Source organism: Oryctolagus cuniculus, chromosome 2 (genome assembly GCF_051225735.1).
Source record: "Oryctolagus cuniculus isolate XC-2025 breed Fujian yellow rabbit chromosome 2, ASM5122573v1, whole genome shotgun sequence".
Classification (NCBI taxonomy): domain Eukaryota; kingdom Metazoa; phylum Chordata; class Mammalia; order Lagomorpha; family Leporidae; genus Oryctolagus; species Oryctolagus cuniculus.
In genome coordinates this window covers 192,177,187-192,198,390 of record NC_142868.1, presented here as the reverse complement: position 1 = coordinate 192,198,390, position 21,204 = coordinate 192,177,187, and the positions used below count along the sequence as shown (strand labels likewise).

General features: G+C 38.7%; 1 protein-coding gene across 2 annotated transcripts in view; it reads right to left on the bottom strand.

Moving 5' to 3' along the window:
* Window positions 1-21,204, bottom strand: part of NBAS (NBAS subunit of NRZ tethering complex) — a 459,817-nt gene that overhangs the window by 307,707 nt on the left and 130,906 nt on the right. For both annotated transcript variants that reach the window (XM_070069748.2, XM_089327834.1), the window contains one exon: window positions 355-438. In XM_070069748.2, coding sequence (XP_069925849.2) covers window positions 355-438 — 84 coding nt within the window. The remainder of the gene's footprint in view (window positions 1-354; window positions 439-21,204) is intronic.

The following is a 21,204-nucleotide window of genomic DNA, read 5'->3' as shown; positions in this document are numbered from 1 at the left end:
CTGGCATTCCAAGGAAAATCTTACAAAAAATAAAACTGAACCAAGAACAAAACCGCAGGCTTACCATGATGTGTTTACATGAAAGACCGAAAGAGAATACCTCAAAACAAAAACAGTTGCAGTAGAAATTGCTGATGAAACAATCACTTGCAGAATAATTCATGTGAAGCATTTAACAATTCCCATTAAAGATTTTTTAATTCAGTCAAGAGTATGTTTCAAAAACCTCACCTAAGCTCTCCAAATCAAGGAAGCCAACAAATAAGGAACCATAGGTCATACATCCCTCTCCCTAGGCCATGATTCACCCAACCCACAAAGAAACGAAGGTGCCTCTTGCTGGCTCATACTGACCTGCACTCCAGCTCCTCACACCAATCTTTAGCTCGGTGTCTACGTTCATGCCAAGGAATGATCATCAAGGAATCACCATTAAAACTTAAATTTAAAAAAAAAGAAAAAAAATAAAGTTTAAAATACACAATACCTCAATGACTAGCTACACAAGAAATATTTTGCATAAAATATTACTATAACCTTCATGTAAAAAATTTGAAGTGGTTCATGATGCATTTTTTATATAGCAAGTGAATACCACATGGCTGATTTCATTTGAATCCTAAAATAGCTCAGAAAGAAAAGGAAAATCACAAAGAATCTGGCAAGCAATTGAAGGAAGTCAAGGTACATGTTCATTTACACATTTGGAAACATCCCCAAGAGGCTGTATTATATGTACATTCTTCATACCAACAGAAATGATCTCTTGCCCCAAAAGCTTACAGCGTAGAGCAGCACAGTCTAATAGTATTTCCTGTGATCACAGACAGGGTCTACATCTGTGCTATCCAACCTGATTACTAGTTACTTCAACACACAGTAAACAATTGAAATATGGTTACTGATATTAAGAAAATAAACTTCAATTGCATTACATTCTAATTAACAGAGGGACTACCATATTGGATAGCACAGCCCTAATGGACGAGTAATAGAAAGAGTGGAGGGATGTTTTTGCAGGGTGAAAATACCTAAAAGAAGACAGAAAGAAAATATAAAGAGACAAAGAAAAGGGCCGATTGGATAAAATGAAGAATGAATCAAAAAGAGAAAGCAAAGTTAAAAACAGTATAATAATACAGTAGAATCAGGAGATAAGGGAAAGAGAAACATCTATCCCAGGCTACACAATCTCTCACACGTGACTTTCTAAAGTGAACAGCCTTAAACACTATCTCTATGGACTCCTATAGCTGTAACATTTAGAAATCTATGAAAACTCAATCATTCTGAATGAAGAATAACATCACATTTTTTAAAAACAAGCTTCAACTGCCTTGCTTTTACAGTATTTTGATAAAAAACCTTTTTTCTCATATTCCTAAATATCAATAGAAATATGTTACTAAAATTTATCATAGCCTCAGAAAAAAATTATACTTTCTTTTACTATCAGTTTATGAAATATGCTTTGCACAGAAATACTTCATAAATGTTTGAAAATTAGGTTGGTGAAGAGATTGGTCTTCATGTAAAAAGTAATAGGAAACCACTGAAGGGTTTTAAAAGAGAAGAGGAAAGCTAATGAGGTCTGGAAGGGGCAGTGATGATTCATCAATCAACTGCACTGCCCTTGCAGTTATTACTGGGGCAAATTATCCAAAGTCAAGGTTCTCCACTAGATACACAAAACAAGTTTATTGTGTAGTATATTAAAAACACAGATTTCTCAGTTAGCATGTAACAGCCTAGCAAACTAAGTACCAGAGACATATTTCTGAAGGAGACTGAATTCACATTTTAAAATTTTTGAATCATTCAGATGATGATTTAGAACAGATGCCACAATCACACTATGTCTTTTGTCACCAAATAAAAAATCTATTTTATTTCCTTTCATGTCAATAACTAATATTTTATCACAGACAAATGAAATGAAAAGTAAGAAAGATAACATTTGGATACAATGATAATGATAATGCTTACTCTTCCAACCTAAGAATAAATTTCAGTAATGAATTGAGGAACAGGGAAAAATAAACTTAGCAAGTTATTATGCCTTTTCAAAATAAAGCAGAAACAGTTCCTTAAGCTACACAAAATGTTTTCTAAGGAATTTTAGAAAAAATGTATCAAAAGAGTTGCATTTTCTATATACAGTATGTAACATATACAAGGGTTTCTACTAAAATAATTAATAATGGTGTGAGACCTGCAGCAAAAGAACATTTCTTTGGTACTTATAGGTTAGAAAATCGTAAGATTTTGTTATCTTTACCAAACAGAAATAGAACTAAGAATGAAATAAGAAAATAAACCTATTTTTACCAAAACATAGTAAGAACAAATTCTGCTCAAAGGTCCACTCTAAGAGTGAAGCCTGAAGAGTTCGGGCTGACAAAAGAATATTTGCTGCATTTTCAGGGTGCAGCGCAAGAGGACTGTTTCTAAATGTGCTGATGACCACTGACATAATAGTGATGGTGTAACAGTATCACTAATACATTGTATATCAACAGTGGTCAGCAACAACAATAGTCCTTAACATGCATTGATCATTTATCGTGGACCAGATGGTATACAATGCTGTTAACAAACAAGATCTCAATACAGCCCTCCCAGTCTTATGGAGGACATATCACTTCCCCCTATTAGAATGAGAAAACTAAGATTTAACTTATCTTGTCAGTCATCATAAGACTACTAAATGACAGAGCCAGAATTTGAACACAATTAAACAGTTACAAACCAAAGCTTACAATTTTAGGTGACATACTATATACGGTTTGAGAGAGAGCCCCAAACCATATTTCCACCCTTGTCCTGCTTCATATGTAAGAGCAACCAGTCACATCATGTACACAGCAAGCAGAAAGTAATTTGAGCCTTCCCAAGATGTAAGACAAACAACCCAGTAAGAACCATTTTCATGCATCTTCAAATGATACATTTAAACTAAAATATATGACTAATAAGTCTGATGAAAATAATGTTTACCAAATATGGCATAATATTATGTCTGAGCACCAAGGTTTACTTAAAAAAATAAATTTAAAACAAACTTTCTAAAAAAGATTTTCTGCTTATTCATTTTCTTATAGGATGCTTTTGCAAAACAAATTATTTTAAACTAAATCTTAGAAGTTTGAATTGCTTCTTATAAATGCATCAAAATTCCTTTCTGAAATAATTAGGTAAAGTTATTAATCAAATATCTGGAAATTACATGTTCCTTTTATAGAACTATTAAAAGTTTGGTCAGTTGAAAATCTTGCATTTCTAAATTTATATAAACACAAAATTAATTACATATACTTTTTAATCTTATTCTTCTACTTTTTCTACTTCGCTCAGCAAGTCTTAAAATTTAAATGTAACATCTTTATTCACAAAAGTAATTACAAGGAAAACTTTGAATCACCTCTTTACAAAATAATGCCACTTTTGTTTAATTTTAGGATTCATTATATTAGAACCTCATTCACTATATTATCCCAAACAATAAACTCCGCCTGTTTCATCTGAAGGTAATAGTTATCTGTCAGCAGGAAAGAAATGAATATAACAAGTTCTATTATATTCAACAATTTTCTCACCAGTCACTTTTCACACTAAATATAAATGTTTTATTTCAAAGAAATTTTATCAAGAACAGACTTCCAAAAAGTTATTTTATTTATGTTCTATGCCTTGGAACAAAAGGCTAAATAGACAGTATATTGCCACTAATTGCCACTTTTTATACACTGACTTTAAGATGTAGAGTTATATTTATTTCCTTTATTAGTACAGGATAAAATGTTCTGGTAAATAAAAGACAAACAATAATAATAATTTGGGCCTACATGTGTAACCACACTGTGGCTACCAACACTGAAGAAACTGATTTGAAACTCAATGGGAAACTAACTAAAAAGGAATTATCACTCATAATACTAAATTGGAAACAAGCTCTCCAAAGGCATCATTAAGAGTTCTCTTCTGGACCAAGGAGATTCAATTTCATTAATAAATAACTTAGGAAACAAAGCAGAAACTAATAAAATACCAAAAGTGATCAGTAGTCACAGATGCTAGCAAATGTGTATAAAAGACAGAAATGACAACAAAAGGTTCCAATATTTGGCTTCTCCTCCTCCCACCACCACCATTACTGGGACTCAGCTATCTCATCTATTTAATAAATACTGTAATATTACATACCCCAATAAGGAGAAGACCAAAGCAAATATTTTCATGAATTCTAGTCTATAATAAAGCGTATGCTCTGTGTCAGAACAGTGACTCCACCCTGCAGAGCTGCGTGACCTTGATGGAGTTATTCAATCTGCCTGTGCCTCTATTTCCTCACTACTGAAATAAAGATACAGAAATATTTACCTCATCTGAGTGTGGGAAAGATCACATTAGTACACACAAAGTCTGCAGAACAGGACCTGGTGCACAGTATCTGTGTAATACAGACTGACCACCACAAAACACCAGCAACAGGGGGAAATACAAGTAACTGGCTGATACTTCAAGATCTACTTCCTGATAAAAACACCAGATTCATCACCATATCGATGGTTAGATTTACAAAGACTACTTAACTACAATAAACTCTGCTTACACCATCCTGGGTAAAATGAAAACAGGCCAACGCAATAACAGTAGTAAGGAAATATGACAAGGGATCGGTACTTAGCACAGTGGTTAAGATACCACTTGGGATACCCGGATCCCATACTGGAGTACCTGGACTCCAGTGCTGGTTGCACTCCAATTCTAGATTCCTGCTGAAACACAGCAGGTTGTTTGTTCTCTGCAACTCACATGGGAGACAAAGATTGAATCCTGGGTTCCTGGCTTTGACTTGGCCCAGCACCACTTACCGCAGGCATCTGGGGAGAGAACCAGCAGAAGAGATGTACCACCCATCCCGCCTTTGAGACAAAAAATATGTACCATCTAAATTTGTCAAATATAAAACTACTGAAATGTAACAATGTTCATCAACGTACATTATAAAACGTTAAGCAATATGAGTTTGTAGGACTAATGTATTTTGAACAAAAGAATTAGGAATCCAATGGTTTCGTATCTTGGGCTTAGATTCTTGATCCACTGTGTGTCAATTTTTGTATAGGGTGTAAGATAGGAGTATTGCTTCATACTTCCCCATGCCCAGACCTAACTTTCCCAACACCATTTGCTGAAGACTGTCCTAGCAGCCAACACTGTGGCATAGCAGGTAAAGCCACCGCCTGTGGCACTGGAATCCCATGAGTGCCGGTTTGAGCACCAGTTGCTCCAGTTCCAATCAGCTCCCTGCTGATGTGCCTGGGAAAGCTGCAGAAGATGGCTCAAGTGCTTTGGCCCTGCACCCACGTTGGTAATCCAGAAGAAGCTCCTGGTCTCTGGCTGTTGTAGCTATTTGGGAAGTGAACCAGTGGATGGAAGAACTTTGTCTTTCCCTCTCCCTAACTCTGCTTTTCAAATAAATAAGTCTCTTGAGAGAAAGAGAGAAAGACAGAAAGAGAGAGAGAGAGAGAGAGAGAGAAGGAGGGAGGGAAAGGGAAGGGGAGAGGAACAGGGAGGGGGGAGGGGAGAAGGAGGGGGAGGGTGGGAGAGAGAGGGAGTGAGGGATCATGTCCTCTGCACACAAGGGTAATTTGACTTCTTCCTTTCCAAGTTGTATCCTTTTGATTTCTTTTTCTTGCCTAATGGCTCTGGCTAAAAATTCCAGAAATATGTTAAACAGCAATGGTGAAAGTGGGCTTCCATCTCTGGTTCTGGATCTTAGTGGAAATGCTTCTAACTTTTCTCCATTCAATAAGATGCTGACTGTGGATTCCAATATTTATAATCTGGATGATTCATCTGACATTTATATTTACTTAATCTCATGAAAAATATATATATATATGGTATAGTTCTCATGTTTTCCTGGAGTTCTTTGCTTTTTAATTAATTAATTGGTTATTTGAGAGGTAGAGTTACAGAGAGAGGGAAACACAGAGAAAGGTCTTCATCCAAATGGCAGAGCAGAGCCCATGTGAAGCCAGAAGGCAGGAATCTCTTCCAGGTCTCCCACACAGGCTCAGGGGCCCAAGCTCTTGGGCCTCCTTTCTCTGCTTTCGCAGGCCATTAGCAGACAGCTGGATGGGAAAAGGAGCAGCCTGGACACAAACCAGCACCCATATAGGAAAGCACCAAAGGCAGATACTTAGCCTACTATGCCACAGCACCGGCCTCCCTAGAGTTCTTATATCTGTTTCTTTGTTATTTCCCAATAAAGGGGCCGACGCTGTGGTGCAACAGGTTAAAGCCCCAGCCTACACTGCCAACATCCCATTTGGATTCCGGTTCTAGTGCTGGCTGCTTCACATCTGATCCAGTTCCCTGCTAATGCACCTGTGAGAGCAGCGGAGGATAGCTCAAGTCCTCGGGCCCCTGCACCCACCCATGTGCGAGACCCGGAAGGAGTGCCTGGCTTTGTGTCAGTCACTCCATCTGTTGTGGCCATCTGGGGAGTGGGCCAGAGGATGGAGGATCTCTTTCTCAGTCTCTACCTCTCTCTGTAACTCTTTCAAATAAATAAAATAAATCTTTAAAAAAAATTCCTAATATTTTTTCTTCTCACTCTTTGCATCCATTACAACACCCAATCGTATTACATATGGCAATAATATATGAATAATTTTAACTAAATCTTTATAAATGCATTATCTCATTTAATGGTTGTCATTTAATGATCAACCACAAATATCCATTAAGTTTGCAGATAAGTAAACCACAGGAGCTCAAAAGGTATTTCTAAGGAGTGAATGATCAACAGAAACAGATCCATTTTTATTCAAGAATCAACATCATCAAAATGTCCATTCTCCCAAAAGCAATTTATAGATTCAGTGGGATATCCAAGTGCAGTGAACAGTATGAGGATTAGGATGGTATGGCCATGTTTCCGACTGAAGGCCTTTGCTCCTTCTAGTACGCCACACTACCACCTTTCCACATCAGTACATGGCAGTAGCAAGTCATGCGATTCCCACATTTATACGTCATGAGTACTTTTGCTTAGTTTTTATGGACAGTATTTAAACTTTGTGAATTTTATTTATTTATTTTAAAGGTAGCATTACAGAAAGAGGGAGGCAGAGACAGAGAGATATTGGGCATTGCCTAAAATAGTTTCTAACAACATGGCACCTGGCGAATGTTCAGGGGGTGTGTTTGCGGCCTCTGCGGTTAAGCCATGCGAGATCAGACCACCTGCAGGGATAGGTCCGCTTTAGTTCCAGACACGTGGACAGTGCATGATCCCTATATGCCCCTGTGCGTGGTCCACCCACGCCTGCATGACCTTTTTGCTGATTGGCTCCCCTACCGCGCATGTGTTTCGTAAGCTTTATAAGCCTGAACACTTCCTCAATAAAGTAGTTCCTGCTTCAACAGAACTCACCGGTGCTTGCCACAGTGTGCTTGACCCGTCGACCTTACCTCTCCCATTCGCCTTGTCAGGGAGTGCTTGTACTGTCCCCTGCTGGTCAGAGGCCAGTCTCAGGCTTAAGACCCCAACAGAGAAAGGTCTTCCATCCACTGGTTCACTCCACAAATGGCTGCAACCACCTGAGCTGGGCCGATGCAAAGCCAGGAGCCAGGAGCTTCTTTCAGGTCTCCCACACAGGAGCAGGGGCCCAAGGACTTGCAGCCATCTTTCACTGCTTTCCCAGGCCATAGCAGAGAGCTGGATCAGAAGTGGAACAGCCGGGACTAGAACCGGCGCACATAGGGATGCCTGCGCCACAAGCAGAGGCTTAGTCCATTCCGCCACAGCACCAGCCCCCAGTATTTAAACTTTTAAAAGAAATGGGTATACACAGAGGTCAAGAAATTTCTTAAAGATAATGCATAGATTTATCTATAAAATATGAATTTGATTGAACAGAATTTTTTCTTATTCCAAATACAATGTTTAAACAGGCTTGCCTGTATCAAAAATTGGAGACAGTATCACACTGGGTTATTTATATGTTAATTAAATATAGTGTGATATGGACACACTGCTGTTACAGACAAGTATTTACATATTAATGAAATCTAGATGGTCAAATACACTGCCTGCTTAAAAAGAATTATAGGCAGTATTTCCCTGAAGCAACTCCACCACTCAGAAGATGTTACAATCTACTTAAGGATCACATGTTCTGAAATTATTGGTCAGGGTATCTTTAGAAGAAAATGAATAATGAAAAAAAAACTCATCTGTATGAAAACAGCATCACTTTGCATCACTGTGTAATACTGAATCTAGTAAAAGGGAAACATACCAGTAAAAAAATTAAACTACCCTCTTAAAGACTTTTAAATTTCAAATAAAAACATTTTAATTATTTTAAATATTAAACCACATCAAAAGCATTGAACAAGTTACATCCACACTAAAATAAACAGGCAATTAAAATTATTTGCTAAAATAATTCCCTAATAAATTCCCATATTTCACTAATGGCTCTCAAATATTTTGCCCTAAGGTAAGATAATCCCTTTTCAACTTCTCTCATGAATATGCTGTGAGAACTTCAGGTGAAACATAAAATTGGATTGGAAACTAAAAAACAAAAGGTGCATACTCAATCAGGAAATGTTTGTTAAATAACAGCAAATAAGTAATTACTCATTATACCTTCCTTTCTTTGGCACTCTTCAGAGTACCTGACACCTAACAATGGCAGGATCAGCGTGCTTCCAAGGCCCAGAATAATTACTCTGAAATTAAATTCACTTCCACCCTCTTAATCAGAGAAATTATCCTAACTATACTTTTTCCTTTTAGGTAAACAGGAAGACAAGAACTAATTCAATCAAGAACTGAAATGCCCCCCTGTGCCAGGAGACATGCAAACCAATTATCCACCCCTCATCCCATCCCTTCCCACCCACCACGCCCCCCGCCCCAATCCTACTCCCTGACAATGGAGGAGAGTCTGTCTTTCTTTCCTCATCCAACCACCTGCAACTTCCTGGTCTACAGAACTGCCAACAGACTGGTTCTGCAAAGATTCTGCACAGTCCTCTCTACTGACAGTCAACTCAGAAGGCCAATACCTACTGCAAGCCCAAAATACAAAGCCTTGTAATTGTTCTTTGCTCACAGCAGCTCAGAAACAAACCAATGGAATTGAATTTTTATTAGGTAACCAATCAGCTTTTCATTTTAAAGGGAAAAGAAACACTCATGTTTCCCTTAAGAATCAAACCAAATCAAATCAAATAAAAGCTTATACAATGTCCCAGTCTTTCTATAATTATTTCATTATTCAGCCTACAGTTTAGGTGATACTTCATTATAATGACAAAATTTCAGGAAGACTAGAATATCTAATAAAATTGCTTTTGAAATATTTCAAGGAAGAAGAAGGAATATATATGACCAAGACTGGGATACATAAAAACCTAAGAAACTAGAGAATCATACTTGTTTATTGGAAATCCTGTCCACTAATTCAGTGTCAACTAACAAATTAATTGGGAACATATTACTGCACTCCCTGAACAAATAATATGATATTGCTGAGTAGATAAACAGCTTTGTATTAAATATTTCTTCATACTACTCTTTCCTATTCAAACTTCCCAACATAAGAAATATAATTTTCAAAGCCTATCTACAAACTTTCCTCTTGCAAGGCCTTCCTGATTTATCTCCTTTGCAACGGAAAGTAATCACTCCCATCTCTAAACCTATCTATATTCCTCATATAACACACATATTTTAATTTTATGGTGGCTACACCTATACTTCCCTATTACATTATAATTTATCTGTAGACAGAAAACCAACATCTCATTCAAATTTGTATCAACCTATTCAATCTAATATGATGCCTTTATATAAAACTCAAGTTTTCTCTAAATTTATTGAAATACACAAAATCTTATGACTCATATACCTTCTTTATCTTTGCTTTCAATAAAGATACAGTAGTACAAAACAATTTAGAAATACTTTAATTTTTAAATTAAAAGTTTATAGGTATTCAAGATAAAGTTATAAATTTCACTCAAAAAAGTTAAGATCCAAAAGTAAGTATGTTTTGCAAGAAACATTAATATACTCCTTATGGGAGATAACCTTCTGGAATATCCATAAAACTATGAAACTAAGCAAATGGTGCTTGATTATGGGAGCATCTTCTATTGCTTGTCAGGGCAAAAAAAGACACAACAAAACAAAACACCAAAAATAATTTACCTTCTGAATTAAAAGCTGCCTAGAATTAACTCTGATTGTACTAAAGAAGATAAAGTTATTTCATTTCAGAAAAACCATAAACTAATGTAAATTATCAAAATATCATCTCTTTGAAACTGAAAGTATAAAGTATAGAAAAACAGACTTTTATCTACTTTCTAATTTTGAAGAACTGAAATAAAGTCAAGTGATCTTTTTAAAGGTAAATTCTTTATAAATGATTTAAGTAGTAAGTTAAATCAATCACATGTGTTCTCTTAGGGATTTTTAACAAAATACATGTTTGTGCTTTGCCTTTATGGCATATATGTTATGTTGTTGTAATAACAGGAAAAGTCTCCCTGTTTGCCTATTCAAATAAAAAGAAGTATGAAAGTACTAGGGCCGGCGCCGCAGCTCACTAGGCTAATCCTCCGCCTTGCGGCGCCTGCACACCAGGTTCTAGTCCCGGTCAGGGCGCCGGATTCTGTCCCGGTTGCCCCTCTTCCAGGCCAGCTCTCTGCTGTGGCCCGGGAGTGCAGTGGAGGATGGCCCAAGTGCTTGGGCCCTGCACCCCTTGGGAGACCAGGAGAAGCACCTGGCTCCTGCCATCGGATCAGTGCGGTGCCACGGCCGCAGCACGCCGGCCGCGGCGGTCATTGGAGGGTGAACCAACAGCAAAAGGAAGACCTTTGTCTCTGTCTCTCTCTCTCACTGTCCACTCTGCCTGTCCAAAAAAAAAAAAAAAAGTACTAGAACACAGACTCTCCCTTCAGTTTGGATAACCTATTTACCCCAGAAGACAAGGAAGAGGTTCTCCATACATTGTCACAGAGTAACAGCACCCAAACCTCTCATCTCAAACTAGATTCATCTCCTTCCTTTACTGACAAAATAGTTTTGCAGCATGCACAGAAACACGATCTACAGGTGAAAGGCCATCCTAAATCTTATTTAATAATATCGATTTCCCTGAAAGTGCATCATTCCTTGAGAACATTATGCTCAGTGAAATAAACTAGTCACACAAAAACAAGTGGTGAATTTCCAATTACATTAAGTCCATGGAGTAGTCCAACTCATGAAGACAGAAAGCAGAGTGCTGGTTACCAGAATCTAAGGGGGAGCAGAGAATGGGGAGTACTTTCATGGGTACAGAGTTTCAAACTCGCAAGATAGAAAGAGGCCTAGAGACTGGTTGTACAGCAATGTTAATGTGAACCATACACATAGAAACAGGGAAGAATGTAATTTTTATATTTTGTGAATTTTACAACTGAGTTAGGGGAAAAAGTGTATCAGGGCCAAATGATCCTAAAGGTCCCTATGCTTAACACAGAGTAAAAATATGATTAACAAATGCATAAGAGATACAGTGTATTCTTTCTGACCAAAACTGTAAGGAACACAACTAGTACATCACCTGGCTTTCAGTCTAAGAAAATCAAGGAGGGGTTTCATTCCCAATTCAATTCCAAACAAAATGCTTTTGAAGGCTTACTTACTTTTCCACACCAATCCTTTATCTTTTCCATATCTCCTGTCATAACAATCATTTATTCATTCAAAAACTGTTAACCATCATGGTAGGCATGTACTATGCATACAGCACTTTATTAAGAGATACGGGTTAGTCTTGTTATCAAAGAAACCTGCCCTAAGATACTATAATCTCAAAAGGCAGAAAATTATCCTCTGCATTGGTCACCAAAGTCCTCCTACTTCTGGATGACTCATCAGAAAGAAAGCAAAGGATGCCAAACAACTTTACCCAAGGACACTTCCCAGAGCAAAATGCAAAAGGGAAAAAAATTCTCTGAGACTCTTGGCTTTCTGCTGCATTATCAACTGGGGCAGAGCACACAAGGGACAAGGACGGAAAAAAAATGGGAATGATTTATGATTGACAAAGGCACAAAATGCCAGAGACAAACACATCATCTCAAGTATGCAGACACGGAAAGGCCATGAGGCTGCAGGTCACAGGAGGCAATGCCAGTGCGACTGGTCTGTCACAGTCTCTCACATTGACTTGCAAAGTTGTTTGGAATGAAGGCAGGTGAAAGTGTTTTTAGATTCCAAGATAACAGCAGCTGCTGAATACCGGGAGCAGGGCTGTGCCAACAGAAGCTCACCCTGGCATCCGCTATGATGTAACACTGGTCATTCACCACTCTTTATTTCTGGACTTAATTAAATGTCACATAAATGACGATGCAACTAAAGGCTGAGAATAATTAGAAGTCAACCGATAACTCAAACTACCACAAATTCAGAAAGGAAAATGGAACATCTAAAAACATTTTCATAGCCTACTCTTCAAATGCATTCCTCAACGTGCAGGTTACCACATGCTTGTCATCACCAAATTTTCAACCATCAGATAATCTAATGAACCCAAGGTATTCACAAATGAACAAACGGCCAATTACAACAGTCACGGGTTTTCTAGTATGATGAGAATATGGAGCTCCAGTATTTTGTTTCTAACAGCAGAGTTTTGTCACTTATATCGTAAGTATTTTAATTAGTGCACTACCTCACCATACACTAAATATAACTTAAATCTTTCCTGTTGGTTCCAAAGATGATCCAGAAACAGCTCATGATGAGTATCATTTCTATATGAGTGTATTTCTAGTAAATATATAAGCATCAAAGAACTCTTGACTAACAGATATTGAACAGAGTTTATTTCCATATATATTAAAAGTAAATGAACTTTATATGGAGTATTTTAACATGGATTGGATCCTCAAAAAGAAAATGAAAATTAATAGAAAATTGTATAAGTTCAAATAGATCTGTGGTTAGTTTCAAGTACTGTACTAGTCAGTTCTTCTAGATGTCTTAAGATGCAAATTTGCTCTAATGAATTGATATATTAACAAACAACTTTTGATCAGAGTCTGCAAACTCAAAATGCTTCCATAGCCTTGGTAGCTCATGACAAGAGCCTAGGGTGATTACTGATGCCATAAACAAGAGTGTCAATTTGTTAAGTCAACAACAGGAGTCACTGTGCACTTATTCCTCATGTAGGATCTCTGTCCTTAGTGTGCTGTACATTGAGATTTAATGCTATAACTAGTACTCAAACAGTATTTTTCACTTTATGTTTCTGTGTGGGAGCAAACTGTTGAAATCTTTACTTAATATATACTAAATTGATCTTCTGTATATAAAGAGAAACGAAAATGAATCTTGATGTGAATGGAAGGGGAGAGGGAGTGGGAAAGGGGAGGGTTGCGGGTGGGAGGGACGTTATGGGGGGGAGCCATTGTAATCCATAAGGTGTACTTTGGAAATTTATATTCATTAAATAAAAGTTAAAAAATTTAAAAACAAAACAAAACAAACAACAACTGAAGCACAGCACAAATTCCACATCTGCTGATGCACAGTGTCATCCCTGAGAAGCACTAGGTGCACACAAAAACCGCACCAAGCTGCACCGGCCATCTTGATTCCACGGCACGCACGCTCCCCAAACACTTGCTGCTGCCTCAGTTCACTGAGCGGTCGGAAGCCAGTCTCCCCCACGCTTCCATCAGGTTTATAAATAGCCTCCTTCCTCCACCTCCCAATAACTCACAAGCCACAACTCTTCCAATAACTATTTCCATAAGCAAGGCCTTCTTCAGGTCTCTTCAACTATTTATTTTACATTTTAATTTTTAGTGATTATGTATTTCTCAATCATTTAACATGTGTAAAGCCATATTATGATTTTCATTAGGTTCCTAACCTTGTCCCAGTGAACAGTGCTACTAACTTCAATTTTTCCCGGATGCCCTATGGTTTTCACTGGATGATTTTGCATGGTACAATGACTTTGAGGACTGCATTTGTCACATTACAGTGGAGCTGACTAGTTCAGTGGTAATTTCTTATTTTGATAAATGTTCTATGGTAATACAAAAAGAACAATGAACCTGGGTGAAGAGGATACTGGAATTTTCTGTTTTTACCTTCGCAATTTTTCTGGATATTTTATTCTAAAAATAAGTTTAAAACTATCATTCTATACACATGCACAAACACACACACACAGACGTATATATGTATGTATAAAATTCTAAGATCTTTAGAGGGATTCTACTTGTTATATTTTTATTTATTTATTTATTTTTAAAAATGTATTTGTAAGGTAGAATGACAGAGATGTGCCATCCAAATAATTTTTTAAAAACATAAATAAATGGCCTGACAGCCAGGGATGGATCAGGCCAAAGCTTGGGGCTAGACATCTCAACATAGTTTCTCCCTCATGGGTAGCAGGGACCTAACTACTTAAGTCTCACTGCTATCTTCCAGAAGAACTTTATTTATTTATTCATTCATTCATTAATTTATCTATCAATCTATCTATTTATTTATTCATTGGAAAGACAGAGATAGTGAGAGAGAGGAAGGGAGAGAAAGAAAGAGAGTGCCCTGCCATCTACTGGCTCACTCCCCAAACGGCCACCTTGGCTTCAGCTGGGCCACACTGAAGCAAAGAACCAGGAGTTTCTTCCAGGTCTCCCATGTGGGTGCAGGGACCCAAGCACTTGGGCCATCTTCCTCTGCTTTCTCAGGTGCATTAGCAGAGAGCTGGATCAGAAGTGAGGCAGCCAGGACTCAAACCAGCATCTATATGGAATGCCGGCAATGCAGGCAGAGGCTTAACCATCTCTGCCACAGCACCGGCCCCTGAGGAGTACTTTATAGAAGGAAACTGGATTGGAGAGCAGAGCCTTCCAAGAACTTGGATGTGGGATGCAGGTATCATAAGCAGTGCCTTAACTGCTATGTCAAACACCTGCCCCATGATTCCAATTTAAAAAAAGAGTTGCTGACACTTCAATAAAACTTACTTGGTGCCATGCACTGTTTTCAGCTATACACACACACACACACACACACACTCATTAATCATCTTCATAATACTATGACGTGCTCTAGTCATCCCTATTTTACAGGTGGGAAGAATGGAGTACAATTAAGAATAAGGAGCTGGTGTTGCGAGCAGAGCATCCCACATGGGCACAGGATCATGTCCCAGCTGGTCCACCTCCAATCCAGCTCCCTGCTAATGGCCTGGGAAAAGCAGAAGATGGCTCAAGTGCTTGGGCTCCTGCTACCCATGTGGGAGACTTGGAAGAAATTCCTGGCTCCTGGCTTCAGCCTGGTCATTGCAGCCACCTTGAGAGCGAACCAGCATACAGAAAATACCTCAATCTCTCCCTCTCTCTCTGTAGCTCTAATTTTCAAATAAATAAATAAATCTAAAAAAAAAAAGGAACCCAAATCATGAATCAAGGCAACGAGATAGTCAGTGCTCTTATCCCAAAGCTACATGACTCAAACAGATAACTCTTCTAGCTAGCTTGTATTCATCATTCTTGAAAGATTTTATACTAGGAAGAGGCAAAATGAGAAATCTAAATAATCTTTCTGAAATCTGCTTATATCACCAAAAAAATACTAAAAAAATTTTTTTAATTCTTATCTTTTCACAGAAAATCTAGATTATTGTAAGTTGTTAAAGTTAACAAAGATTGTGAAAAACGTCACCTTTGCACTTTCAAGCAGCCAACGAGAAAATAAAGCGTAAACATTCTATAACAATGACAAACCAAGAATAGGCAGCTAATAAAAAGATCTATCACCTGTGACAGAAAATGTAATTTCAAAGCTTTACAAAACTTGGCCACATCTCATCAATGTCAAATATGCACGACTTTTTAAGAGTGACACTCTAAAACACAAAATAACACACATCATACAAATTTCCCAGCCATCATAATCATACAACTTGGTTCAGTCAAAACTGGCTTATAAAACTCTGGTTAAATGCCAAGGCAAAAACTTTGTCAATCTCAAAACAGAACAGGTTACAAGTGAACCTGTTCACATAATTTCCAGAGCTTTCCAAAATTTTAAAATGTTAATTCTACCTAGTCTTCCATGTACTTAATGTGATTTCTAAGTCACTCATTCATTCAAAAAAGTACTTACAGGGCTCACTTTATATCAGGCACTCTTCCAGGCATGAGGCTACATCAGTGAGCAAGACACAAAGTCCTTCCCTTACCGTTTTTTTCCCATTTATTTATTTGTTTATTTTCCTCTTATTTGAAAGACAGAAAGATGGGGGTGGGAACAGAAGAAGAAAGATTCCATACACTGGTTCACATCCCAAATGCCTGAAACAGCCAGGGTGGGGCCAGGCCAAAGTCAAGAACCGAGAATTCTCTCTTTCTCTACCTCTCTCTGTAACTCTTTCAAATAAATAAATCTTCAAAAAAAAAAAAAAAGAAAAAGGGCCCAGAATTCTATCCAGATCTCCGTCATGGGTGGCAGGGACTCGAGTACTTGAGAGATCATCTGCTACTCCCCAGGGTATGCATTAGCAGAAAGCTGGAGCGGACACAGAGTAGCCACGACTTGAATCAGGAACTCTAATACGGGATGCGGGCATCCCAAGCAACGACTAACTCCCTCCTTATACATTTTATCGTCATTCATTCATCAGGGGATAAGAAAAGGAAAAAACACATAAATACCCCTGTCCTAGGAGAAATGACATTTTTAAAGGGAAAAGAGACAGATAAATAAATAAAAATGTGGTTGGGGTAAGGCTTTTGTGAAGAGGTAGACTGTGAATAGAGACTGTAAATGAAGTAGAGACCCAGGCACAAGAAAAGAGCCCACCAAGACCAAGACCATCCAGCAGGCGCAGGCCCAGCACGTGCCAGGAACAGCAAGCAGTCTGTGTGGAAGGAGTGGAGAGCGAGGAACTGCGCAGAGTGAGACACCCACGCTGCATCTGACTCCCAAGTCACACTTGAAGGCCACTCCACAGATTATTAGGAAGGCATTAGATATCTGCAAACTACAAGTATGAGCAGAAAGGAAGCCTGAGCGGAATGAAGCTCAGGCTGTACCACTGAGAGATGCACGCGCCCACAAAGAACAAAGCAAGCACACGAAGTTCAACAGCTCTTCAAGGTGGTCTCTGGGTAAGACAAGGTCATTGTATTAGTTTCCAACACTGCTATGAGAAGGAAAAGTGGGACAGAAAAGGCTGTGAAGAGTCACTGGAGTATTTTCCACTCCCCTCCTCCCTCGGGTTGAAAGCATGGTGCTCTGTGCAGGAATTCCTGTTGGTTCCTAAAGCATCTTTGACAATCGCTGCGAAGAAAAGGTGCTTTGCTCATTCTGAAGTCCTTCTGTAATGGCAGACACATCTAAGCTACTGAAAAACAGTGAGGGAGAAGAGCACTCTCGTGCCACCGAACCTCACCCAGTATTTCCAAGTGACCTGAAAACCCTCAAAAAAGGAAGCATTCTCTTTACCCCATCTTACATTACTTCATCTAGGATTGTATCTACACGTGCATGAGGGTAAAGCTGCTGAAAGGGAAAAGGAGGGCAGGCTTAACAGTGACTCCAGGCTGGCGCCGCGGCTCACTAGGCTAATCCTCCACCTGAGGTACCGGCACCCAGGGTTCTAGTCCCGGTTGGGGCACCAGATTCTGTCCCGGTTGCTCCTCTTCCAGTCCAGCTCTCTGTTGTGGCCCGGGAAGGCAGTGGAGGATGGCCCACGTGCTTGGGCCCTGCACCTGCATGGGAGACCAGGAGGAAGCGCCTGGCCCCTGGCTTTGGATCGGTGCAGCGCGCCAGGTGTAGCAGCCATTTTGGGGGTGAACCAATGGGAGGAAGACCTTTCTCTGTCTCTCTCTCTCACTGGCTAACTCTGCCTGTCAAAAAAACAAACAAACCAAAAAAACCCCGGTGATTCCAAAGAGCAAGTTTGCCACAAGAGCCTTGACAAATACTGACCCACGCCTTCTCCCACACGAGCAGGGCCAAGTCCACCTGCCACACTCCCTCAGAGAGCCCCGTGAACCCCTCACTTCAATGAAGGACACAGTTCAGCCAGTCAGCAAACACTGTCAGGGCACTTACTCCACATGCACCACATTTAAGACCTGGGGATCCAAACATAAGGAAGGGACGGCCTCTGCCTCTACCAGTTCATTTAGAGTTGAAGGCTGGGTGTTTGTTAAAGAAAGGAAAAACTGGAAGAAATAAAAATGGCTGGCCACAGTACAACATAAAAAGTGTTAAACTACAAGAATGAACAAAAATTTTGAGATTACAGGGGAAAGCAGTAACTTATGGGAGACCTCACAAAAGAAGTAATGCCTAAAGCCTAATTGTAGTTTTTGTTTGCAGTGGCCCAAAATCACAAGAGGATAGTACACTACTATTAAAACCTATTTTGCCTGCTCTTTATGAATACAGAAAAGCAATATTCATTGCAAGTCTTCTTGAGAAACAAAGATAAACAAAAAAATCTACATTTTTCTCAATATGTTTAAAAATGAATATAACCTAAGGAATTATCAGAAATCAGTCTTTTCAACATTTGTCTAAGGATCATATAACAAACAATGATTCAAGTAGCTTTATTTTCTGATTACCCTCTACTGCAATACAGTGCAACTGACATTTTATTGTAATTTAAATTGGTTCTTCAGACAGGCCCCATAGAGGAACCAGAGGGCATTGAAAGTCATGCAGCACTGGGTTTTGTACAACTGTTTTGCAAACCAATTCTGAAATTTCAGGGTGAATAAAATGTTTCTTTAAGCAATCAGAAGACAATAACAATAAATGCATTCAAATCTAAGAAATTAACTTTTAAAAAATTTTAAGAAATTGCAGCCCTTTTCTCTAATACTAACAATTTACAGGAGAAAATTGTTCACTACCATCCAGATTAAGTCTATCTTACAAAGAGGTACAAAACAAACAGAGTTATATTCCAAAATATTTATAAATATATATTTACAAAACACATTTACATATCACTTATACATATCTAAAAATTATTATAAAGTGAAAAGGGCATGTCAAGCTTTTTTATTTTCTTCATTTTTATCAGAACAAAGACTTACATTTATTACTAAAAATAATACAAGGGGCCAGCGCTCTGGAGGAATCAGCTGGGCCTCTGCCTGCAACGCCAGCATACCATTTGGGCACCAGTTCACGGCCCGGCTGCTCCTCTTCTGATCCAGCTCTCTGTTGTGGCCTGGGAAAGTGGGAGATGGCCCAAGTCCTTGGACCCCTTCACCCACATGGGAGACTCAGAGTAGGTTCTTGGATTCTGGCTTCCTATCAGCCCAGCTCTGACCATTATGGCCACTTGGGGAGTGAACCAGTGGATGGAAGAGCTTTCTGTCTGTCTCTCCCTCTCCCTGTAACTCTGCCTCTCAAATAAATAAATAAATCTTTAAAAATGTTAAATAATACAAAATAAAGAGCTTACAATATATTTCTAGAGCTCACTAACCTAAAAGCAAATAAACATAGGTTTGAATCCTGGCTACATGAACATAAACTTTAGCACACTACTAATTCACTGTAAATCTCAGCTTTCTGTGATAACTGATCATACTAAAATTATTTGGAAACTACGTATGTGCCAAATACCTTGTAATTAGTCTATAAATGTTGATCATCACCAACATCAAAGCCAATAAATAAGTTATTAGGTAGTTAAAGGATATTTCATAATATCCTTTAACAATGTAAGTTTTCAGTAGCTGAAATCAGTAACAATGATATCAATCAGAATTGTCATAATCCCTTACAGTATTTTACAGTTCATAACAAACTTGATATATATCAATTCCTCTGTTAGTAAAAATATACAATGTGAAAGAGCAAGACAGGGAATGTCAACTCAGTTTAAAGATGGGTAAACTCAAAATCGGAAAGGATAACTCATGCAGTGAATAAGGGACTCACATTTACTATGAGTTAGTGTACTGCTCACAGATCTCACCAATGGCTGTCTGGTTGCTCTTTTGCCTTCTGCTTCCTTTTAGTTAACTGATCTAAGCAAGGTATCCTCTGCATGCCTGTTCTCCAGGTGCCAGTCAGGCCCATCTTGAGCAACGCACTGAGGCAAATAAATTCTCTTAAGAAATGCTTGGGCCTCTGTAAGACCACAGATGTTAATACTAGGACACAGGCATCGAGTCTGTGACACATATCATAACCCAGTTAATAAATGTCCTTACATTCAAAAAGGAGAGATGGTCTAACTAACAGTAGAGCGTTATTTGATGTCCCAGTTGTCTTCGTGTCTCTGGAATTCCATACAGAGTAAAGGTTTATAAAGGAAAGCAAAGGCAGACAATCCTAAATCCCTGGACTGATCTCCTAACATAATCAGAACGACACTGCAGTTTTGAAATGATACGACTACTTCAAACAGATATTGTTATCCTAAAAACTGCTCTTAACCAGAAAACAGTAATATATTAAGTATGTAGCAGTACAATCAAGAGGCTTTTAAAACAAAAACAAAAAAAAAAAAAACAAAAAAAACAGAGAAAAAGAACAGTGTTTCTTAAGTAAAGATAATCATGTTATGCTGGAAACATTGTATTTTTTTAAAGATTTATTTTACTTGAAAGAGTTACACAGAGAGAAGGAGAGGCAGAGAGAGAGAGAGAGAGAGAGAGAGAGTCTTCCATATGTTGGTTCACTCCCCAAATGGCCAAAATGACTGGAGTTGTGCTGATCCGAAGTCAGGAGCCAGGAACTTCTTCCAGGTCTCCCACGTGGGTGCAGGGGCCCAAGGACTTGAGCCATCTTCTCCTGCTTTCCCAGGCCACAGCAGAGAGCTGGATCGGAAGTGGAGCTGCCGGGTCTCAAACCGACACTCATATGGGATGCCGGCACTGCAGATGGCGGCTTTACCTGCTGTGCCACAGTGCCAGCCTCTACTCCTGCATCCACATGGGAGACCCGGAAAAAGCTCCTGGCTTCTGATCAGTTCTGCTCCAGCCACTGCATCCATCTGGGGACTGAAACAGCGGAAGGAAGACCTCTCTGTCTCCCTACCTCTCTCTGTAACTCTTTTTTTTTTTTCCTCAGTTGGATGACTTTTCTCTTTATTTCTTTTTTTTATTATTTAG